We start from the raw sequence: 26089 nt of genomic DNA, 5'->3' as shown, positions 1-26089 counted from the left end.
TTGACAGGGGAATCTCATAGAATATTTTAGTATATAAACAAACAAACCTGATAAAGCTGTAAGACACATAGGAATGATGAACGTATGTATAATTTTTAACCACATCCAGAAACACTATTACTGGCATGAAGTTGAAGGAGGTAGTTTAATAAAATGAAGTAGTATTTAGTCCACATCTGGAACTTGTTTGCCTGAGAGGTTGTACTGACTGGGAGCATAAACAGGATCAACAAAGGCTTTGGTAAATCCATGGATGACAGATCGGCAGTGGGGTTTGAAGGCCAAGTTCAGCGCAGGCTCGTCATCTTGGGCTTGGCGGAGCCAAGGATCACCACCGAGTTTCCAACCTGCACGGAGCTGTTCACTGGCGGGGACTGTGGGGCACAGGGTAGGCAGGTTCACCAGAGGTTTGCCCCCAGGCAGCATTTTGTGAGCTGCTATGTCTTCCTCAACATGGACTGGAAACAACGCGGACTTAAATCTGAACTGACTCAAGCTCCTTGCTATTAAGGAGTAGCTTTTAAAATTTATGTAAGTCTGATGTTTTCTTAAAATGAACAAGTATAAATACGCACAGGGGCTTTTCATACCAGTGATGATAAAGAGATCATAAGTTTAATATAGCTCGTTACTTCTCTCTAGAAACTTTTAAAGTGCTGCTTTCTTTGCAGTTTACTTCTGCTTAAGAATCAACAAAAGGAATTTGTAAAATGACATGTAAATCATTTTCCTGTTTGTTTTTATTGTGAAGTTGCTTTGGGGGCACTAACGCTTGTTTGGGTTTTGTATTGGTTTTGGGTGGAGTGTCCTTGAGGCATAGTTTGGTTTCACATTCTTAATGCAGTGATATGCAAATTTTGTACAGAATAAGTTACATATGGTCTTTCACTTCTGAATTACATCTAACAAAAGATCATAAGATTTTAGGCATCAAAGTTCTTTGCTTTCCAGTAATTTTCATTTATAGCCGTTATGCAGTGGGATTGGTTGGTATCACAGCAAAGAATTGTGTTTTGGCCTTCTCTAACTTAAAGAACAGATTATTTCTGTTTGTTTGTTCTTAATCACTAAGTTGTGTCCGACTCTTTTGTGGCCCCGTGGGCTGTACTCTGTCAGGCTCCTCTGTCCATGGGATTTCCCAAGCAACAATACTGGAGTGAGCTGCCATTTCCTTCTCTAAGGGATACTCCCAACCCAGGGCTCAAACATGCTTCTTCTGGATTGGCAAGCAGATTCTTTACCACTAAGCCACCCTGCAAGCCCAATGAAAAGATATCTTTTTGAAATAATGTGGCATTTATACTTAAATCATTTCAGCATTTAAACCAGGAGCTTAAATATGTTAATGTACTGTGATACATTATGAGGTTTCAAGAACTTCACATAGACTACAGTTTCTGTCTTTAGGGTGCCTGTGGTCAAGCAGGATTTGTGGACCCTAAACAGGAAAGCCTGCACTGCAACCAAAGTAACTGAGAGAGAGAGATCCAGATGACCATGAGGGCAGAGCTGCAGGGTGGTCAACCCACTGAGGGAAAGGAAAGGTGAGCAGCAAAGGAAAAGGAAAGGAAAGGAGAGCAGTGCATCTGGGGAGAGTTCAAGGAAGGGTAAATCCTGACCCGAGGCTTGTACAGAGAGTGTGAGTCCTTGAGAAGAAGGAGGAGGCATGAGGCACCGTCAGTATAGACATCTGAAAAATATCATGGGATACGTGGAAAGGAATGGCCAGAAGTGACTGGAAAAGGAAAAAAAAAAAGGCCACAGTGTGTGACAGAATACAGGCCTGCTTTTCAGGAAATGGGAACCCACTGATGCATGCCCAAGCAGAAGCAAGGCATATTCATATTTGTATCTTAGATGAAATCTTCCATGGCAGCATGGAGGATGAATTTGAAGGCAGTCTGAAGTATGTGCCAAGTCACTTCAGTCGTGCCTGACTCTTTGTAACCCTATGGACTGTAGCCTGCCAGGGCCTCTCTAGGCAAGAATACTGGAGTTGGCTGCTGTGTACTTCTCAAGGGGATCTTCCCTACCCAGGGATCGAACCCTTATCTTTATGTCTCCTGCACTGGCAGGCCGGTTCTTCGCCACTAGTACCACCTGGGAAGTCCCGCAGACCAGGAAAGAGGATGAACATCCACGGAAGATATCAGGACTTGTGCTGATGTAGTTACAGCAAGGGTAGGAAGGACGGGACAAACAATCAAAACAGTTTAGCAGTCGAATCAGTGGCTCTTGCTAATTGTGTAGGCCTGGGAGCCACAGTGATACAGGTTCCACAGAGAGCCTTGGTTTGTTGGTTGCTACCCAACACAACAACTTAAATTGTGACATTCTTGGAAATGGAAACATGGGTTAGTTGCAGTTGGACCCAGACAGCCTGACTCATGTGAAGCATCAACTGAGTTCATCCAAGTTATATAAATCTTCAAGAAGGGACTTCTATGGCTTAAGAGTTTAGGATTAGGAGATGAAAACTATTATATACAGAATGGATAAACAGGGTCCTACTTGGAACTATATTCAATATCCTGTGATAAACCATATTGGAAAAGAATATGGTAAAGAATGTGTGTATGTGAATATATATATATATGAGTCACTTTGCTGTACAGTGGAAATTAACACAGCATTGTAAGTCAACTATACTTCAATAAAATAAATTGGGAAAAAATAGAAAATATTTCTACTTTTTGTCAGGTTCTGTCACGGTCATACCTAATAGAAACGATGGAAATGATCAGACTACTCAGTAATAGCTATTCCTAAGGGGGGAGGAGGAGAAGGGGACAACAGAAGATGAGATGGCTGGATGGCATCACCTACTCGATGCACATGAGTTTGGGTGAATTCTGGGAGTTGGTGATGGACAGGCAGGCCTGGCGTGCTGCAATTCATGGGGTCGCAAAGAGTCGGACACCACTGAGCGACTGAACTGAACTGAACCAGAGAAGAGAGGCAACAGCTTCTGGTATTTAATGCCAGGTGATATTAGTCTTTCGATGAACAGGGGGAGCTGAACACAGAAAGAAGACGGTACTACAGCCGAGGAAGACACTGAAAGAACCCTGGAACACGGAGGAGAGGAACCCAGCAGTGTGGACCTGGGGAATCGGCAGGGAAATACTAGAAGGTGAAACCGAGGATGAGGAGGAAGGCCGTTGCGGGGTCGGGAACGCAGGAGAGAGGGGCGGAGCTGAGAAACAGGAAGCGCAGGGAAGGACGCCGCGGACAGTCAGCGGGGCACGAGCGCCTCTCAGCAGAGCGAGGGAAGAGCAGAGAGGCAAGAGAGGGAAGGACATTCTCTCCATTCTCTAATCCAGGTGGTGATTTGTACACCTCAGAAAACATATGGAATTTCTGATCATCTGTGAACAGCATTTTTGCCTTTTATACTTTTCCCTAAAAGACTCTAACTTCGAGGCTAGTAGGTCATTTTAACAAGCATATGGCAAAACAAGGTACTGATTCTGGTGGGTGTTGTTACAGGGCCTGTGCCTTTCTCAGATACCACTTGCAAAGAGACTATTCTTGCCGGCCAGTGTTTTGCATGCTAAGTATTATTAAAGTCTGCTCCTCCACTGGCCATTTTAAAATGGCCCTGGGCTCTCTTCCAGAAGCCCTACTTGTCACCGTGAGAAAACCAAGTTCCCAGTTTTCCTCCTAGGAAAACAAAACAGCAAAAACAACAATCATAAAAGCAAAGGCAGGCTCTAATTCACAAAGTGTGTGACATCAAATGAGATACTAGATAAAAAAGTACTTTGGAAGTCATGAAGCAGTAAAAAAAAAAAAAAAAAAGTGAAATGGTAGCATTATCAGTGATTGAGCTATAGCAATAAGTTCTTTTATGAAGCCCCCCTCAAGAATTTTTATTGTATTTTCCCACTGTGCATTTTAGGAAAGAGCAAAAGTGTAGTAAAACTTGACCTCGAAGTTGCTTCCCAAATCTGAGACACATTCCAATTTCAATCTGCAAGGAATGTATGAATATTAAAATATGCTACATTAACTTACCGTATTAACCCCCAGGCCATTAAGCATGTAGATCAAATCCTCTGTGGCTACGTTCCCAGAAGCACCTTTTGCATAAGGGCAACCACCTAGTCCGGATACTGCAGAATCCACTACATTAATGCCCATCTGGAAAACAAACCCAAACACCCAAGCTTGTCTCTTTATGGCATGTAAGTTTAACCTGTTCCAAAGAGCAAATAAGGAAAATCTGAACCATGATCCCACTCTATTCCCTTACCCACCTGCTGCTGGAACAGTCCCCAAGGTGGACTTCTTTTCTGACTAATCTCGTCTTTCAGGCTAACAGAAACTCTTAAAAGATCTCAGGAATGACAATAGTCTTAGATCAAAATTGAAACGGTGTTCTGATTGATAACAGAACACAGGTAGGGGGTGAAGCTTGAAGTAAGATCAATTCATACCTAGGGTGTATTCTCCAGTCTAATTTTGAGCTTTATTCTAACAGCTTTGTATAATCAATATGAAATATTTTCAACAGCCTGACCCAAAAAACCAAGATGCCTTAGAAGACAAATTGGGGATGTCTCTGTGTTTGAAGCTGTGTTTTGTGGGGTCAGTTCATCCACTCAATTCACCCAGTGTTTATTGATCGATTGCTTTGATTAATTTGCACACAAAACCTGGATGTTTTGGGAGAAGTGAAGAGCCATTTAAGAGGTAGACATCCACCATCAACAACTGCACCAGTTCACATTTACTGGGTTCTCACTAAGTGCTAGATATTAACACCATATGATGCTGATTCATAATCCCTACAAAGCCCCATGAGGTGGACACTCTTGGGTCATTCTCGAATCACAGATGAAGAAACTCGAGCACAGAGGGATCGCATAATTTGTCCCAGGTCCCCTCTGTCTCCAGAGGATTCGCACTCTGCTCTGGTCTATAACCTCTGGAAACATGAAAGTTGGTTCACATTATATCTGGGGAGATCCGAGACGGAGAGTCTCCACGGGCTGGAAAAGCTGTGAAAAACATGAGCACAAATGGGTCTGAAAAGGAACCCCTGAGACAGACTCTAATAAGTCAAGAAGAGAGGTGAGCAGAGACGCCCTCCCTGGAATGTGACAAATGGGTAATCAGGAGCCACCTGAGGTCTAATCTGATTCTTCGCTCCTGGACATTGGAGAAAATGGCCATGGCCTCATCTACAACAAGAAGCACTGGGAAGCAGAGCCCTGATCAACCTTCTGGGTCAGGGGTTCTAAATCGCAGAAGCAGAAACACAAATTTTTGCTACACCTTCAGTTTATGATTCTGGAGGTCTGAGCTGGGCCTTGAAAACCTGAATTTTTAACAAGATTCCAGATGCTGTTCTCACTGATGTTCTGGGGAATTGCGCTTTCTTTCTTTCTTTCTTTTTGATAACATTTTTGTTTTAGATTTTCAGAAAATTTGGGAAGAAAGTGCAAAGCATTCCCATACATTACATACCATTTCCCCTACTGCTGACATCTTACATCATTAAGGTATACTTGTCACAACTGATGAACACATCTGATTATTAACCAAAGTCCACACGTGATGCAGATTTCCCTAGTTTGGAAGCCACTGTCTTTTTTCTGTTCCGGGAACTCATCTGGGTACCACATTGCATTTAGTTTTGTCTCAGGATGCTGTGGCTGCGACATCTTCTCGGCTTTCACTGTTCTTTGTCCTCACTGACCTTGACCATTTTGAGTTGTACCTGTCATGTGTACAATCCCTTTCAATGTGGGTTTTGTATTATGTTTTCTCATGGTTAGACTGGAGTCCTAAACTTTTGTGAGGAGGGCAACACAGATGAGATGCCAGTCCAGACATGTCATAGCAAAGGGCCGCTCTACATGGTCATGGTTAATGACTGATGATGTTCACCTTGACCCCAGGCCCCATTTTCCACGTGGTACTTTTTGGGAAAAATAAGGCCCTGTGTGCAGCTCAGATTTAGGAGTGGATAATATCTACCTAAATTATTTATAAGTCAGCCATATGGGAGATTTGTCTATTCTCCCATCATCATTTATTTCTTCAAACATGTGTTTATATCAGTAGAGACTTAGAGGTATTTATTTAGGGCTTTGCGTTGTGTTCCAGTATTCCTTTATATGCCTTGTCACTCACGTTGTTTGAGATCTGGCCATTGGGGGCTCTTCCATTGGTTCCTTTGACATGCTAAAGGGGCTGTGTTTTTTTAATTGAAGTGCAGTTGATTTAGAATGTTGTGTTAATTTCTGTACAACAACTGATTCAGATATGTATATATATATGTGTGTATATATATATATTCTTTTTTATATTCTTTTCAATTATGGTCTAAAGAGCTGCCCATTTTTAATAAATTTTCTAGATATTCCCTTGTGAGGTCTAGGTTGTTCGCCCATTTTCCCAAGAGCAGAACCACAGTCCAAAAGCCATGGATGTCTCTGTGACTAATGCAAGTTTACAGATATAATTTGTCTGCTTCTGTATGTCTGTCTCACTTGTTATCCTCTACAACATGGGAAGGTCTGTATGGCTCTTCTTCCATTACCACGCCCTCTCGCAAAGTTCATTTGTGTTCACGTGTTAATAACTGACCAGCTGAAGTACTGGTCCATTTAGGAGAGTCCACATTTGTGGTGAATATAAATAGTAAGTATAAGGCCTTATGCTCTAGGAGTGAAAGTTGTGAAGTTGTTCAGTAGTTGGACAGTACAAAAGTTAGGACAGAGGCTCATCTCTGGGAGTCAACCAGTACATCAAATAGACAGAGACATTCTTCACCCACGGGTTAAAATTTATTTATTCCGTTGAAATGAATCTATCACTCAAGGAGACAGAAGTTTCAGTGATTTTCAGTCCCTACCAATTATAACCACCTGGGGCCCTTTTAAAAATAACACACAAGCTTCTTCTCCCCAGGATCTCTGTCTGGAAGTGAGTCAGCTTTGGTATTTCTTTAAAGCTCCCCCCTGGTGATTCTCTTGAGTAATTACGTGTGGGAACTCCTGAGGCAAGGTTCTCATCCATCTCAGCCCTTATCAGCTGTGGGTATGAGTGAGCTTTCGTTTTGAAGATGCTCTGTACCCTGAGGCAGCAGAGTTAATCATGATGGATCAACTTTTCAACAAATCAGTTTTTGAAAGAACACTCCCAAAAGTATGTGAAGCAGTGAATGTAAGTAGTACCTGCATGATAGCTGGAAGATAGCTTCAGCCTACCAGGAGAGCTTATGATCTGTTAAATTTTCTGTATGTGTATTCAGTTCAGTCGCTCAGTCATATCCAACTCTCTACAACCCCATGGACTGCAGCACTGCCAGGCCTCCCTGTCCATCACCAACTCCTTGAGTTTACTCAAACTCATGTCCACTGAGTCAGTGATGCCATCCAACCATATCCTCTTCTGTCGTCCCCTCAGTCTTTCCCAACACCAGGGTCTTTTCCAGTGAGTCAGTTCTTCACATCAGGTGGCCAAAGTATTGGAGTTTCAGCTTCAGCATCAGTCCTTCCAATGAATATTCAGGACTGATTTCCTTTAGAATGGACTGGTTGGATCTCCTCGTCATCCATGAGACTCACAAGAGTGTTCTCCAACACCACAGTTCAAAAGCATCAATTCTTCAGTGCTCAGCTTTCTTTATAGTCCAACTCTCACATCCGTCCATGACTACTGCAAAAACCACAGCTTTGACTAGATGGACCTTTGTTGGCAAAGTAATGTCTCTGCTTTTTAATATGCTGTCTAGGTTGGTCATAGCTTTTCTTCCAAGGAGCAAGTGTATATATATTAGACTTCGATAAATAACAATGACAAAAAGGAAGTGTTGTTGGAACTGAAGGTAAACAGGAAAACTTAGACTGGTAGAAAGATGAATGAGAATTATTTTTCTATTGTGCAATTAATTTATAATTAGTCTTAATTACCAATATCTATCATGCTAGACATTCCTGTCAAAATAGTTCTTTTTTTGGAATAGTTCACAAATCCTAAGTAAATAATGAGGCAAAAAATAGAAACAAATAGATGTATATGGGCTTCCCTAGTGGCTCAGATGGTAAAGAATCTGCCTACAATGTGGGAGCTTTGGGTTCGATCCCTGGATTGGGAAGATACCCTGGTGGAGGGCGTGGCAACCCACTCCAGTATTCTTGCCTGGAGAATCCCATGGACAGAGGAGACTTGGAGGCTACAGAGGAGCCATGGGGTTGCAAAGAGTTGGACATGACTGAACGACTAAATACAGGGTGAGTGTATATGTCTCAGACATGAAACACATCCCCTTATGCATAGACTCATTGCAGTATATTTTATACAAATAAAAATTAGAAAACCATCCAAATGTCTGTAATTGGGGCTAATTTAAATTAATTAAGGTGTAGTTGTAAAATGGAATGATAAATACTATGTAAATGCATAGTTGAGGGAAAGAAACAGATTATAAAATATTATAACAGTGTATGTGATCATAATCCCATTTTCTTTAAAAAAAGAGAATTTGGATGATAATATCAAAATGCTAAGAGCAGTGATCAATGAGTTGCATGTAATTTATTTTATTTTAATTCTTTTTATCTTTGTTTTCCAATGACCCCACAATGAATGTAATTATGTATATAATTAAGAAAAGAAAGGCTTCTGCAAACTGTAGGCTGTGACAGAATGACAGTAAATAAATCAGAGTGAGAATAAATAAACCTAAGACTGAATTCCTTGATTAACAACATTATTTTGCAACTAATTGGTCTTACTAGGATTTGAGACTGCAGGCAAATGTGTGTGCATAATCTCATGAAAGCAGACATGATCTGGGGGAAAGGTTCTCTGAAAAATGGTCCTTCCTTCTTTCCTGCCATCACATTCGCTCTGGAACAGATGATGTTTCTGTGAGCATTAGTCACAAATTAATTGAATCAATTCTAAAAGCAGTATGTGGATTTCAAGTTTTAATAGCAAATTTAAGGAGTTTATTAAAGTACACCTTACCTATGAAGAAGACTACTAAAATATGTGTTCCTTTTAAAGTCTCTTAAAAAAAAAATCACAATCGTTTAAAACTAGAACTTTCAGGACTTCCACGGTGGTGCAGTGGTTAAGCCTTAGCCTTCCAATGCAGCGGACAAAGGTCCAGCCCTGGTTGGGAACGTAAGATCTCACATGCCTGCACTCTCCAACTAAGCCCTGACACAGACAGACAATCTTAAAATATAAAAACAAAACTTTCTACCCACTGTCCCCTCAACTCTGACCTCTATTAAATGTGTGATTCTTTCCTCCCCCCCAAAAAAGGTCTTCTCAATGGACGGTGTTACCCACACAGTAAGTCAGATGGCTTTATTTATGAATGAGCTACTTTGGAAATTTCTAGTCATAGTCATCTAAGAAAATGTGATTCCACTGTGTATGTTTTCTTTATCTCTGTTTCCGTGCCCTATTAGAAATGGTACACATACAGTGTAAACAAATTCTTAACAGAGCAGGAAGAAAAATACTATTTGTTCTCCTCATCTGTTATTTATGGTAAATAGAGGAAACATATGGTACTTTACTATTGAAGCCATAGTATAATAGTAAATGCATTACATTTACAACAATATCATGTATTTGTTAGTAGATGTGCCGCATGGCTGGTTTTACCATACAAGAACCTGCATTAAAAGATTATTCTTAGATATTTCTTTACCTATGTCTCCAAACCTAAAGCACTGCTTTCAGATCTTCAGCTTCCCAGTGTGTGTGTGTCTGTGTGGATATAAGCACACGAGCACAAATGATTTTCTGCACCGTACGGTTATGTTGCAAAAACAAAGGACTTGGGTTTTGTTTTTAAAGAAATATTTTTGGATCAACAACCACAAGATGGCGATGTAACACCAAAATCCACCAAGTTAAAGTCAAGCATTGAAATGCCACTGGGTTCCAGCTCAGAAATGGCAAATGTGAAAGTAAACGGCTTTATATTATGCAAATAGATATTTTTCTTACTTTAAAATAAGGAGACTTTTACTAATGGTGTATAACACATCAAATGTGGTTCAGTATAATCAATCTGTTTTTGTATTATTCTTCCTGTGACTTCAACATGTTTATTGAGCACATTCTATGTGCCAGGGACTTGGGATACATACATAGCCCTGAAGCACATGGAGATTAGTGTTAGAAATTAAAATTACTATATATTTGGTCTGTCACTGAGAAGTAGTTCACTATTAGCAAATGAGAAACCGTTCTCTCTAGAACTCAGGAAGTTAATTCTCCCTAAAACGAAATAAACCCAAAACTCAAAGGATGAAGGTGACCGAGGCTCCCACTTTCCTCAGAGTCATGATCAGAGCTGTTCACCCAGTGACACAGATTATCCCAAGCCTTGTGAGTAGAGTTGTGAGCTCCATGTGCTTGAGCCCCCAGATGCGTACTAGGACTGTAGGCTGAGGAAAATGCAAAATACGAGAAGCTACTTCCTCTGGAAACTGGCAGATTATCTGTAGATATAGCATGAGCATTATCACTTGTACTACAATATCATATAAGCTCTGAGGAATGTTACTTTTTTCTAAACTTCGCATAGTGGTTAGATGCCCAGATCACACTGATATGCTAACTGAAAATATCACCTTGACTTTTTCTCAGTGCTGTAAGAACTTATTGTCCAAATAAAACTGAAAAATATGAGAAGGCCAATTAAAGATATCATTTTCCAAAATGTATAATCTTCCATATGTGTCTGATTTTTCAAATATCTCTGATAGGGAAATGATTCATTTGGGGATTTAAGTTATTCATGGGGAAAAAGACAAATATTCATGTAAGAGAAAACATTAACAATATGCCCATCTTCCTAATATTGTTCCCCTTCACTTGTTCCTCACAGCTAACATTCCTGCCAACAGAGGATCATAGTTATCCACACACGAGTGCGATTTCTCCCCCAGCGGCCAGGCCAGTGTCTCTAGTGGGGTCACAGCATTCTTTCCAAGGAGCTCAGATCTTGCCCTGAGATGCTTCCCATCCATCACTCTAAAAAGTTACCATATTCAGTTACGGTACAGACTGCTTGCCATTCATGCGCACTGTGAACATACCATGTTTTGAAACCCTCAGACAATAACCGCTGGCATACATGAGTAAAGCCCACTGTTTTCAACCACAGAAATTATACACCAACGTTGGCATGTAAATCAAGACGCCTTGCTGTTGGGGTAAGTAAGCTAATATGATGGATCACCAATGCTTTCATAGACCGTATCTCATCTCTGAAAAGGCTTTCCCACATGCTTCCTTTGACCCTGCCTCACCACACATAATCAGAGATTATATTCACTCTCATTTAGTATATTGCAAATTGAGACAGAAGGAAGAGTGTATACATAGGAAGGCACAAGAAAATGGAAAAATAGGTAAAGAAATTCTGAATTTCAGTAGATTGAGAAATAATCAATACCATCAGCATGAGCTGTGTGATCTTGAGGGTGTTACTTTATCTTTCTGTTCGCCCAGCTGTAAAATGAATTTAATAGCACTAATGCACAGACTTGCTCAGGATACAATGGGATGTTCCATGGAAAACCCATATCCCATAGCTGGGCACATAACTCTTGAGAAGTCTTGGCTTTCACAGGCATATGACAAGGACATAGAGGCAGACGGAGGATGTGGACGTCTTACATGAAGCGGAGCACTGGGGCCAGAATATAGCAAGGGAGACATGCGAACGGAGACACAGGTGAGCTGGAAGCCATAAAGGGCAGAGCTTATCGAGTGGGAGTGAAGAATGAGGCTGCACTAGATGAGAAATTAACAGAAAGCACACAGTGCACTGCCCTGGCAGTCTAATGCAAGGGGATGTGGCTTTGGTCTCTGGTCAGGGACTAAGATCCCACATACTGTGGGCCAGAATATATGACCTGGCATCAAGTTCTAGTACAGCGACTTGCTGTTGCTTTTGTTTAAGGCAAAAAAGGAAAGAAACAAACACTTAGGGAAGTGGGGATGAGTTTGAGATTAGGGCAGAAACATGGAGCTGAGCCAGGAAATTCATGGAGAAAACTGTGCTGTGACATGGGACAGGAGAGGACAGGCCAAGCGACAGAGGCTGGTAAAGGAGCAGTGACTCAAAGCTTCCAAGGAGAATCAATATTCAGTCTTCTCAGAAACATTGGCTGAGAATCCCAGAAAGAGTTGACCATTGAGTTCCAGTTCCAATGAGCTCTCACAATGCCTCTGTGAGTGCACAAAAGTGATGGATGGAGACCACGGTAACAACACGAAAGGAGGAAGGAAAGGGGATGGATGGATGACTAATACTGTGTAAACAAGGAAGATCTTGTATCTACAAAAGTGGAGCCTCCATGAATTTTTTTCACAACAATCTACAAATCAGATTTTCACAGACAGAATTAATCTCAAAAATATACAAGCAGCTCATGCAGCTCAATTCCAGAAAAATAAATGACCCAATCAAAAAGTGGGCCAAAGAACTAAACAGACATTTCTCCAAAGAAGACATACAGATGGCTAACAAACACATGAAAAGATGCTCAGCATCACTCATTATCAGAGAAATGCAAATCAAAACCACAATGAGGTACCATCTCACGCCGGTCAGAATGGCTGCTATCCAAAAGTCTACAAGCAATAAATGCTGGAGAGGGTGTGGAGAAAAGGGAACCCTCTTACGCTGTTGGTGGGAATGCAAACTAGTACAGCCACTACGGAGAACAGTGTGGAGATTCCTTAAAAAACTGGAAATAGAACTGCCATACGCCCCAGCAATCCCACTGCTGGGCATACACACCGAGAAAACCAAAATTGAAAGAGACACATGTATCCCAATGTTCATTGCAGCACTGTTTATAATAGCCAAGACATGGAAGCAACCTAGATGTCCATCAGCAGACGAATGGATAAGAAAGCTGTGGTACATATACATAATGGAGTATTACTCTATTAAAAATAATGTGTTTGAATCAGTTTAATCAGGTGGATGAAACTGGCGTCTAAAACACCAATACAGTACATTAAGACATATATATGGAATTTAGAAAGATGGTAACAATGATCCTATATGCAAGACAGCAAAAGAGACAAAGATGTAAAGAACAGACTTGGCCTCTGTGGGAGAAGGTGAGGGTGGGATGATTTGAGAGAATAGCACTGAAATATGTATATTATCATAAGTGAAATAGATTGCTAGTCCAGGTTCTATGCATGAAACAGGGGACTCAAAGCCGGTGCACTGGGATGACCCTGAGGGATGGGATGGGGAGGGGGCTTCAGGATGGGAAACATATGTACACACATGGCTGATTCATGTCAATGTATGGCAAAAACCAAATATTGTGAAGTAATCACCCTCCAATTAAATAGAACTGCCTTATGATCCAGCAATCCCACTGCTGGGCATACACACTGAGGAAACCAGAAGGGAGAGAGTCACGTGTACCCCAATGTTCATCGCAGCACTGTTTATAATAGCCAGGACATGGAAGCAACCTAGATGTCCATCAGCAGATGAATGGATAAGAAAGCAGTGGTACATATACACAATGGAGTATTACTCAGCCATTAAAAATAATACATTTCAATCAGTTCTAATGAGGTGGATGAAACTGGAGCCTATTATACAGAGTGAAGTAAGCCAGAAGGAAAAACACCAATACAGTATACTAATGCATATATATGGAATTTAGAAAGATGGTAACAATAACCCTGTGTACGAGACAGCAAAAGAGACACTGATGTATAGAACAGTCTTATGGACTCTGTGGGAGAGGGAGAGGGTGGGAAGATTTGGGAGAATGGCATTGAAACATGTATAATATCATGTGTGAAACGAATTGCCAGTCCAGGTTCGATGCACGATACTGGATGATTGGGGCTGGTGCACTGGGACGACCCAGAGGAATGGTATGAGGAGGGAGGAGGGAGGAGGGTTCAGGATGGGGAACACATGTATACCTCTGGCGGATTCATTTCGATATTTGGCAAAACTAATACAATATTGTAAAGTTTAAAAATAAAATTAAATTTAAAAAAATAAAATGTATATAGAAAGATGGGTAGATGACAATAAAGTACTGGGTGATAAGGAAAAAAAAATTTTTTTTAAATAAATAAATTAATTTTTTTAAATCCCATATATGCTTGCTTGATTTTGGTTTAAAGGGAAGAAACAAAGCTCCAGAGCTCTTTAGGCATCCCCAAAAGCCACAGAGGCGGCAGAGATGTGCCTGGAACTCAAGCCTTTGTGCCACTCAGGCCTTCGTGCTTCTGAAGTTGCACCGGTAGGAGGTAAGTTATTTCCACTTTCAAAATGGATGTTAGTGGGAGGCCTGCCTAATGTTGTGAAAACATAACTAAATGTTCAAAAGACAAAAATATAACGTTCAGAGAAAAAGAATGGAAAGCACAGTGGTGCTGACAAAGAACTAACTGTGTTATTAATACTTAGAAACCAGGCAGGGTTGGTGAGTATGGGAAGATTACACTTTTTTTTTTATAAGTCAAAGCAGCAAACAATATATATTAACATAGTGAGGTCAAGAACTTCAAGATACCTCACTCCATAATGCCCTCAGTACATAGCATAATACTGACGACAGAATAAGTTACTGTTCAAATACTTTTCAAAGAATAACCAAACAAATGATGTGCATGGAATAAAAATGTTAGCAGCTGTGGCCAAAACTTCCAAAACTAAGTTGAATAGTAATGGTGAAAGTGGGCACCCTTGTCTTGTTCCTGACTTTAGAGGAAATGCTTTCAATTTTTCACCATTGAGGATAATGTTTGCAGTGGGTTTGTCATATATAGCTTTTATTATGTTGAGGTATGTTCCTTCTATTCCTGCTTTCTGGAGAGTTTTTATCATAAATGGATGTTGAATTTTGTCAAAGGCTTTCTCTGCATCTATTGAGATAATCATATGGTTTTTATTTTTCAATTTGTTAATGTGGTGTATTACATTGATTGATTTGCGGATATTGAAGAATCCTTGCATCCCTGGGATAAAGCCCACTTGATCGATGCATGATGCTGGATGCTTGGGGCTGGTGCACTGGGACGGCCCAGAGGGATGGTATGGGGAGGGAGGAGGGAGGAGGGTTCGGGATGGGGAACACATGTATACCTGTGGCGGATTCATTTTGATATTTGGCAAAACTAATACAATTATGTAAAGTTTAAAAATAAAATAAAATTGGAAGAATAAAAAAAAAAAAAAAAAGATTAAAAAAAAAAAAAAAAATGTTAGCAGCATCAACCCCCAAGTGCAAATATGTTTGAACTGATCTCGATCCAATCCAACTGGAGATACAGAACAAGATGTCGAGGATAGCAAAATCAATGAGACGTTTCAGCGGACCAGTACGTATTTTGCTTGCTCCCTAAACCTTCTTCTCCTGAAAATGCCTTCTCATAATGACAGGTTTATGGAACCTGCTTATTTGCTCAGTCACTATTAATCTTGGCGCAGCTATTGGAACTGAAATTGAGTCAATCATGGGCTCCTCCCCCAGAATGTGGAGCAGAGACAAAGACAGGCTCTATCTTTCTAAGAGATGAGATGTACAACATATGAGCTATAGACAAGTACTGCAAATGTGGGAGACCTGGGTTTGATCTCTGGGTTGGAAAGATCCCCTGGAAAGGGAATGATCACCCACTCCAGTATTCTGGCCTGGAGAATACCATGGACAGAGGAACCTGGTGGGCTACAGTCCATGGGGTCGCAAAGAGTCAGACCCAATTGAGTGACTTTCACACACACACACACACACACATACATGCACAATGAGAAGCAGAGAAGTGCGGTCTATAATTGGGGGTGGAATGGGATATTTGAATCGGAGAGATGCCACCTGCATTCCGGACAGTTTTTTGGTCCTTCCTGAGCTCCAGCTTCATAATCTCCCCACCTTTGTTTTTGAAATGACATTTAATGAGAGCTGTGCCAAGCAAACAATGCAGTGATGCTAGGAAACAGTCACATTACCACCATCCTCATTCTACACATGCGGAACTTGAGCCACTGAATGTGTACTATGACACACACAGTGATACATTCTGGGCAAGTGGTGAGAGCTGAGGCTCAGTGCCAGGGTGCTTGCTTCCAAGTCTCAGGTCTCTACATGTCTTGGGCCTTTATGGGGTTTCCCATTCACACCCTTAATTCCTCACAACACCATCTCTTTTTTTTTTTTTTTTCCACTTAAGTCAGCTTGAGTTGGCCACTGCTGCTTGAGAACAAAGAACATTAACTGACAACTCCTTCAGCTGATGGCCTGGCAGAAAAGATATTCACAAATACAAAGAACTTGATGCAGAGTGTGGCAGCTATTATGAAAATTACAAATAAAGCTGTTTAGGAACGTCAGAGAGATGGTTTCTGTATGTTGTCAAGAAGCAAGAATCGGTGGGGCTGGGTGAAGTTTGATGACTGGCTTGGTGCTGAATTGGCCCTTGAAGGATGTTGACACACGGCAGGTGGCAAGGAGAAGGGATAGTCCACAGGGAGGGAACAGCTTGAGAAAATACACAGATGATGAATGGGTCAAGGGTCCACCGAAATTCTAAGGAGACTTTTATTGTATGTAGGGAGACTTGGGGTGTGGGTGGAGTGGAGCTCCCAATCATGGGAGGCCCAGCATGCCATTCTACAGGAGCGAAACTTTATTCTCTGGGAAATAAAGACCTACTTAAAGTTCATGAATAATTATGCCATTGTTAGCCTTTTGCTTCAAGCAGGTTTTATTAGCAAGGGAATAATAGCTGAGATGGATACAACGTTGAGAAATATCCAAGTACAAATACCAGTCAGAAACTCAGTAAAATACATCCGGTCAATGGTGGTGAGTATTTTAAATGGAGGAAAAGTGAAAAATATTGTCATAAAGGAAGAAATTTGAGATAAATTTATGAGTTAAAAGAGTGTCTAAATGAATGAAGACTAATGGAAGATAATATTCTAAATGAAGTAAGTCAGAAAAAGACAAATATCATATGATGTCCTTCTATGTGGAGTCTAAAAAAGTAATACACATAAACTTATTTAGAAAACAGAAACAGATTCCCAGGTTTGGAAAACCAACTGTGGTTACCAGAGGGAGAAGAAGAGGATAAATTAGGAGTTTGGGATTAGCAGATACACACTGCTTTATATAAAAGCAATAAACAAGGACCTATTGTACAGCACAGGGAACTCTATCCAATATTTGGTAACAATCTATAAGGGAAAAGAATCTTAAAAAGAATATATATAGGCATACATATATGTGTGTATATATATACATATTAATAGGTGTGTATGTGTGTGCTAAGTGGCTTCAGTTGTGTCTGTCTCTTTGTGATCCCATGGACTGTAGCCCACCAGGGTCCTCTGCCTGTGGAATTCTCTAAAAAGATTACTGGAGAGGTTGCCATGCCCTCCTCCAGAGGATCTTCCTGACCCAGGGATTGAACCCAGGTCTTATGCATTATAGATGGTCTCCTGCATTGGCAGGTAGGTCCTTTGCCACTGGCCCCATGCAGATTCTTTACCGTCCGAGCCACCAGGGAAGCCCATTTATTAATATATCTGAATCATTTTGCTGTAATCTGAAACTAACACAATGTAAGCCAACACATGCAAATTAAATATACTTCAATTTTAAAAAGACTAATGGAAGAAAAAGGTGCCGTTAACAAAAGTTCTGTGATTTCTAGCTTAGCAACTAAACGGAGGCTGATCCGTGGAGCGGAGTGGGACACAGTATTGCCTCCAGTATAAGGCAGATGTTGCTCTCTTGAAAATCATTACAGATATAGAAAATGAGAAATTTAACACCTAATGTTTCTTAACACCTTCCTGATTATTGAAAACTAACTTTAACTCCTTTTTGTAAATCTTTTGTTACATACTGATTTCCACTTTTTCATCTGCATTGAAGCTAATCTAATGGTTTCAGTTCAGTTCAGTCGCTCAGTCGTGTCTGACTCTTTGTGACCCCATGAACTGCAGCATGCCAGGCCTCCCCGTCCATCACCAACTCCCTGAGTTTACCCAAACTCATGTCCATTGAGTCAGTGATGCCATCCAACCATCTCATCCTCTGTCGTCCCCTTCTCCTCCCGCCCTCAATCTTTCCCAGTATCGGGGTCTTCTCAAATGAGTCAGCTCTTTGCATCAGGTGGCCAAAGCACTGGAGTTTCAGCTTCAACATCAGTCCTTCCAATGAACACCCAGGACTGATCTCCTTTAGGATGGACTGGTTGGATCTCCTTGCAGTCCAAGGGACTCTCAAGAGTCTTCTCCAACACCACAGTTCAAAAGCATCAATTCTTCTGTGCTCAGCTTTCTTTATAGTCTAACTCTCACATCCATATATGACTTGTGGAAAAACCATAGCTTTGACTAGACGGATCTTTGTCGACAAAGTAATGTCATGGTTTGGCAATACTCAAACTTATGATTCAATATTCTTGTAACTCAAAGTATTGATCTCCATGGGCAGTAAAATAATTTTTAAAAATAATGTTGTGCTTCCTGGGTACCTGAGAAGAGTCAAAGGCTCCTTCTCTCTACCAAGTACCAGGGATGTATTAGTACTCAGTACCAGTTAGGGGTAATAAATGATAGAAATTCCAGATAGATTTAGAGGAGCCCTAGGACAGAGAAGACTGGTTCTGCTTCCAAAGGGATGAACTGGAGGGAAATGACAAGACTCACAATCTCCCATCCAGCTGTCAGTGCCAGGGCAGCAAAGGCTAGATGAGGTGCCTGGCAAGTGGGGCTCAAGACAGCCAGAAAGAGGACAGGGCACTCACATCTGGCATAGAAAGCATACAATACTTTCTTGTTTCCCTCATAGGATTAGTGGGTAGGAACGAAGTAGGATCATGGTCAAAATGATGCAGAGAATAGGCCAACATCCACAGACCGTGGCCAGGGTACCATTACAAGGAAAAAGGATGAACAGGTTGGAGAGCTCCATCTCAGGGCAACAGGGAGGACTAAGATGCCCTCCAACAAGGTGACTCCTGCCCAATGGCAGGGTTATAATTTAGCTCCTGTCCAACTTGGCTCTCCTGTAGAAATAGGAGGAAAAGATGTGCAGTAGAAGCTTAAGCTGATGAACATGAAGCTGATGAATGTATTCAGCCGTTTATTAGGAGATATTTATTGGGGGGCATTTAAATGGAAGGATTCATTAAACTGGACATTGTTATTTATTTACACGGATAATAGAGTTTAAAATAATGTATATTACTCTGTCACGGTATGAGTATTACCACTTATGTCTTTATTGTTCATTTTCAATAGCTCAAATTCAACTTGATTTCTAAATGAGTTGCCAAGGACCTTGTTTATGCTAGAGCCACCATGATCAAAATGCCTCACCAGATAGTTATGGTAACAATGGTATTAGTTTTTCTAAGCAGTGAATACAATTTAAAAAAAAGAGAAAAAGCTGAGTGCACATGGAATCCAGAATGGTTTTCTCCCCACTTAAAGCAAGTCATTTCAAAAAGGTGGGAAAATAAAAGTAGGTATAATTACAATTATATATGTAGGAGATGAAGGAGGTTTGAAACCAACTAACATATCTGGAAAACATGATATAAGCCATGTATGAGGCATTTGTTGGTATTTATCTTGGGTGAAACTTAGAGGTAGGGGATGGCTGTAGTTACATAGTTCAAGACCATTATGTGGTCAAGAAAATAGACATATTCTGTATAATTTCAGAGGAAAATAGGGGTAGATTTTGGTTGATTATGAGAAATAACTCTCTAGCCATTTAAAGCTCCTCAAACTTAAATGGGTTCACTCTCAAAATAACGATCTCCCTGCCACTGAAAGTATTAAAAGACAATCTAAAAGCTGTAGATTGAATCCTTTATATAGTGACCGAAGCTTATTGACTTTGAGGGTTTCTAGGGTTTTATCCACTCTTAAGGCTTCCTATAAATGCATGTTGAATGTAGCTTGTTCAATACCATCTAATTTAGCCATAAAGCTATGGACCTAGTGAAATGAAGTTAAAAGCAAGGACTTCTGCTATTGTAGTTGAGGCAACAGATCACTGAGGTAGGTCCATTCCTTGGAACATGTGAGAGGAAAATTATAAGCAAGACAGTGACTTTTGGGGAAGGCCACATGCTGTAAGCCTCCAGATGGCATCTAACTGGGATGTCCAATGCCAACAGCCAAGAAAAAGTCATATAAAACACAGTTTTAAAAGAAAAAACATTTGTTGAAGATTCTCCTGAAAGGTGCCAAAGCCACACATACTTGGTATTTGTGGTGAGGCTGCCAAATACCATGGGTTTACAAAAGCTTCCACATGACCTATAACATATTTGAGGATTTTTTTAACTTTAGTACTTCTAACCACCTAAGATTCAATGCCACCCCTCATTAAGTATGAAAGTAGAAAAGCAGATGGAAATCTTCAGATCTGAGTGCAGTTCAGGGGCAATTTTGCTCACAGGTGAGGTACCATTAAGAGACAAAGAATCACTTGGGGGATACGCAGGGAAATATACCAAATATCTATCATGGGGAAAAAAAAACAGGCCAAATATCCTGTCTGGACAAGAATACAAGTTGGGCTTCTCAGATTTCTCAACAGAACAAGAAAGGTGCCATTCACACTTCTGTTCTTCAGAGGACACAGCCCTGTGAAAGTCAAGTGGGTGGCTCCCAGAGGTCCTGCCTGTCCATTCCTTTTGTGTTTCTTATCACAGGGGACTGGTGGCTGCTTGCTGCATCTTCAAGTTCCCATTAGCCACAGGACCCCTGCTGGGTTCAGCCAACAGAAGGCTCCATGAGACGGAGAAGATGGAATAGCATCCCCTCAGACTGCTTCAGGTGGTACCTCTGTGGCTCCGAAGGCCCTCCTGACCATGGTTCCAACTTCCTCCTGGTGACTGATGGTGAGCCCCACGGACACTTCCCCTCCTTTGTCCATCCAGCCTGGGGGCCTCACGCAGTTCCAGCAGGGGTCCCCTTGCTGTTGCTAATCTCAGGAGCACCTCCTTAGACGTGAGGCACCCAGGGAGCGAGATTTAAGGAAGCCCTTACTCTCAGAGCTGGGCAGAACAACGTCAGCACTTGAACACGAGCGCTTCCTAAATTTTGTACCCTGGGTTCCTGGCTTGCCTGCCCAAGTCCAGGCTCTGCTCAGCTTTGGAGTGCTGTCTGCTGTTCAGTTGTAGAGTTCTTCCATCACCTGCATGACCAATTCTCTCTATCCCATTGTTTACAGATAGCCTGCTTTATGGCTGGACCTTGACAAATTCTAACATTCCTTGCAGGGAATTTAGTTGTGAATTTGCTTCCACTTAGCTTTTGTCAGAGGCAGACTGAGAAAATTAAAAGAAGACACCTTAAGAAATATAATGCCAATTCTCTTCTATGTATTTGAGTTCTATCTTTATATAAAAAGTTTAGTTCACTAGGAAGAAATATACCTGGATCTCATTAGCTCAGACTCCTACAGAGATAGCTTCCCTGAATCCCCTTTTAAGGTTATTCTTTTGTCATTTATTGACAGTAAAGAGAAAAATTAAAAATACATATCTTTCCCCTAATTTATTCTAAAACCATCTGCTGAGGATATTGTCCCTTAATATTACTATATTGTATCATGTATTAATCAGGGTGATTAAACTGAATTGCTTAAGGGAAGAAATGAGGGAATATTTATGGGTTCACTTAAATGGGAAGAGTTTGGCAGAGCTGACCTTGGGAAAAATTAGACCAAGGACTCCAGCACTTGGTCTCCCCATCTCTCCCCTTGCCTGCCTTCCCTTTCCTTTCTCTTCTTCCTCTCTCCCTCTGTCTGCATCTCTGGTTCTCTCTCCCCTGTCCTCTCACTGTGCCGGCTTCATTCTTTCATGTCTACTATGCCAAAAGTTACAGAGTCTTATCTAAGGAAGTGAACACTTTTCCATGAGCTCCAGCCAGAAATTCTCAGGAGAGGAGTCTTTACTGACTTTCTTTGAGTCACATGTCCATTCCTGGACAGTCACTGAAGCCAGTACACTAGAATCCACCCATGAGGGGAGAGTGTGGGGATGGGGATGCTGTAGTTCCTTGGTCCTCCCAAGAAACCCCAAGGTTGAGAGATGAGGGAAGAGTTTCTTAGAAGAAGGGACATGTGACTGTGAGCAGACCACAAAGTAAATATTCAGAACAGTTGGAAGCCACTCAATACATTCCTTTTGAAGTTCAATACCATAGAAAGATTGGGAGTTAGGCTTTCATGCCTCTCTTTAAGTCCATGTTTTAGGAGATTTAACATGCAATTTAACACTTGGTAGGGAGTAGGCAATGGCACCCCACTCCAGTACTGTTGCCTGGAAAATCCCATGGATGGAGGAGCCTGGTAGGCTGCAGTCCATGGGGTCGCTAAGAGTCAGACACGACTGAGCGCCTTCACTTTCACTTTCCACTTTCATGCATTGGAGAAGGAAATGGCAACCCACTCCAGTGTTCTTGCCTGGAGAATCCCAGGGATGGAGAAGCCTGGTGGGCTGCAGTCCATGGGGTCTCACAGAGTTGGACACGACTGAAGCGACTTAGCAGCAGCAGCAGCAGCAGTGGCAACCGCTCATTCTGTTAATATCAAGGAACAGATATTTACTGAATTCTTACATTTTTCTGGGTGCCGGATATACAATAATGGAAAACAACACCGATAAAATCTGTGCTCTCATGGAGCCAGCTGTGCAGTAGAGAAGGAAACCAGTTATGATGGTCAAACAAGAAGAATACAGGAAGGCAAGGGCCGGGTTGCGTGTGTAGGTGGTTCTTTCAAGTACACTGGTCTGTTAAGAGGAATTTGAGCTGAAACCAGCATTAAGCAGGAAAGTGAACTAAGAATTTATCTAACACAATAGTGTTTAATGCAAAGTGAACAAAGTAAGCACAGATTTCTTGAACAGGGAGGTTGGGGAATATGTTTAGAGAGCGGGGGGGGCGGGGGCGCCATTAGGACTGGAACAGAGGGACCAGGGAGGCAACTTGAAAACATAACAGCAGACACGTGGCAGGGCCAGATGGGGGGACTGATCTTCCATCGGGTTAGTATAATCAGTGTGTCAGTTTGCAGCCCCATCTGCATTTTTTCGATGATAGGTAAAGACTAGAAAATGTCTTTGTTCAATGAACTTTCTCGTTACAGGACACTCTGCTGTTTGACAGGCCACAAAGTGCTGAATTAGTAAAGGACAAACAGAAAAGGAGCGTGTTCTGAACCAAAGCTCATGTGAGGCAATTGACAAATTCATTTGGGATTACGTTAATGCTTTTCTGTTAAACAGATATGTTTACTTGAGCAAAAGTGTCCTGTACTAATCACAGGAGATTTGAGTTTCTTACTGGACTATATGGATTTCATAAATGTCTACAGGTTGAACAAGTTCTAATTTTACATGGAGACCTACTTTTCTGTCAAAATTACTACAAAAGGGTATAGTTCTTAGAAACACATTTAGTTTTATGTAAGTTGAAGAATAAATCAGGCAATCAGCCAATATTGACTAGTTGCTAAGTCGCTTCAGTTGTGTCCGACTCTGTGAGACCCCATAGACGGCAGCCCACCAGGCTTCACCGTCCCTGGGATTCTCCAGGCAAGAACACTGGAGTGGGTTGTCATTTCCTTCTCCGATGCATGAAAGTGAAAAGTGAAAGTGAAGTCGCTCAGTCGTGTCCGACTCTTAGCGACCCCATGGACTGCAGCCTACCAGGCTCCTCTGTCCATGGGCTTTTCCAGGCAAGAGTACTGGAGTGGGGTGCCATTGCCTTCTTATTCACAAAAGGCTTAGAATACTGACATATTTAAGACATAGGCTTAGACTGAGAAAACTTACCATTTAATAGAAAAGCCATGATATGTAGGTGAATACTTACAAAGGAGACTCTGAGAAGTACTGCTGCTACTGCTGCTGCTAAGTCGCTTCAGTCATGTCCGACTCTGTGCGACCCCATAGATGGCAGCCCACCAGCTCCTCCGTCCTTGGGATTCTCCAGGCAAGAACACTGTAGTGGGTTGCCATTTCCTTCTCCAATGCATGAAAGTGAAAAGTCAAAGTGAAGTCGCTCAGTCATGTCCGACTCCTGAGAAGTACTAGTTCTGGTCAATTAGGAAAAAAAGTTGTAAGAGTTCAGAGAGTAGGAAATTATCTCAGGCTGGGTTGTAATCAGAGTAGGTTTCATGGAGGAAATGACATCTAAACTTGGCCTTGAGGAATAGGATGATTCTGCAGAGTGTGGGGCTTGGGGAGCAGTTCTAAAACACAACTGGAAACAATACCAGTGACTAAACTAGTTAGTAACAGTTTCCTGTTGACTAATGTTGGATGTTAACCCTGACATTATGCTTATCTCCCCCCAGAGGTAGCACAGTCTGGGAGAGACATCCCAAATATTATTCATTCACTGTTTATTAAAACATATTTATTAAGTGATTTCTCTGGACAGCTCATTATGGAGGACAAAAATATAAGTGAGGTGTGATATTATAAATAATTCTAGATGCTTAACAGAATGTATTTCTTAAGATAGCATCAGGATGTACGTATGTCATATATATGTAAGAATGTATATACATATATATCCGAGAAGGCAATGGCAACCCACTCCAGTACTCATGCCTGACAAATCCCATGGACGGAGGAGCCTGGTAGGCTGCAGTCCATGGGGTCACTACGAGTTGGACACGACTGAGCAACTTCACCTTCACTTTTCACTTTCATGCATTGGAGAAGGAAATGGCAAACCGATCCAGTATTCTTGCCTGGAGAATCCCAGGGACAGGGGAGCCTGGTGGGCTGCCGTCTATGGGGTTGCACAGAGTCGGACACGACTGAAGCAATTTAGCAGTAGCAGCAACATACATGTATACAGTCTTAAAATTTCAGTCTGAGCATTATTGAATATGTGTAAGATAGCCATACATAAATATATGTAGAGGAAGTTCCCTGGTGATCCACTGGCTAAGACTCTGCACTCAATGCAGGGGTTTGGGTTCCATCTCTAGTCAAGGAAACAGACCCCACATAAATTCAGATGGTAAAGAATCCACCTGCAGTGCAGGGGATCCTGGTTCGACCCCTGGGCTGGTAAGATCGCCTGGAGAAGGGAAGGGCTACCCACCCCAGGATTCTTGCCTGGAGAATCCCGTGGACAGAGAAGCCTGGCAGGCTACAGTCCCTGGGATTGCAAAGAGTCAGACACAACTGAGTGACTAACACTTTCACTTCACTGCAACTAAGAGTTCTCATAACACAACTAAAGCTCACACATGCCGTAACTAAGACCTGGCACAACCAAGCAAATAAATAAAAAGAAGCATTTAAAAATATATGTAGAGGTACACATATGCATACTAGCTATCTGTGTATGTATGTGTTTCAGCTATATCACACGCACCATAGCTGTTTAATTTAGAATTCTCACTTTCAGTATGGCTATTGTGTACAGGACAACTGTAAGAACGACTGCATTTCTTAATAGAAGTGTGTCTGTTCTTACTCAGTATTTCAGGTCAATACCTAATCTTGTATCAATTATTCAAATCATCTCACATGTCTAGGAGAGATTTATACCAAAGTTTGTGAGTCATCTCACAAATGCACGGGTGTTTCTCTAAGATAGCTGTATTAGAAAGTGAACAGGGAGAAACATTTCCAGGTACCAGGTCTCACTAAGGGTGAGAGATATCCAGAACCTTATGCAAAAAGAGGCACAACATAATATAGTTATCCATGAAAAAACTGTCATTTATTTCAATATATATAAAACCAAAAATACAATTTTCAGGTTGGTTTTAGCTCTAAACTGAATCACTTATGTTTAAAATTATTCATTTCTACTTTACCAGAGATGAATGCCAGACAACTGAAATTCATAGAAAGGGCTCAATTTTCACTTTACCCAAGTTTTTGTCCCTTCCACCGACCACATATTTATAAATATGATACAAAATCAGACAAAGTTTGGCGGAGCTCTATGAAATTGTATAGGGAAGAACAAATCTGATTCCATATTGGATCTGTTCCTTCTACTTTAACCCTTGTGATCTGTTCTTAATCATGCTGGTTCTGC

General features: G+C 41.3%; 1 protein-coding gene across 5 annotated transcripts in view; it reads right to left on the bottom strand.

Moving 5' to 3' along the window:
- The window catches only part of HMGCLL1 (3-hydroxymethyl-3-methylglutaryl-CoA lyase like 1), a 201344-nt gene that overhangs the window by 2861 nt on the left and 172394 nt on the right, over positions 1 to 26089 (bottom strand). For 4 of the 5 annotated variants that reach the window (XM_027524557.1, XM_027524558.1, XM_027524561.1 and 1 more), the window contains one exon: positions 4018 to 4143. The exons of the other annotated variant lie outside the window; for it this stretch is intronic. In XM_027524557.1, coding sequence (XP_027380358.1) covers positions 4018 to 4143 — 126 coding nt within the window. The remainder of the gene's footprint in view (positions 1 to 4017; positions 4144 to 26089) is intronic. 5 annotated transcript variants of the gene reach the window in all.

This window comes from Bos indicus x Bos taurus, chromosome 23 (assembly GCF_003369695.1).
Source record: "Bos indicus x Bos taurus breed Angus x Brahman F1 hybrid chromosome 23, Bos_hybrid_MaternalHap_v2.0, whole genome shotgun sequence".
Lineage (NCBI taxonomy): Eukaryota > Metazoa > Chordata > Mammalia > Artiodactyla > Bovidae > Bos > Bos indicus x Bos taurus.
The sequence above is the reverse complement of the archived record's forward strand: the minus strand, read 5'-3'. Positions and strand labels throughout refer to the sequence as shown.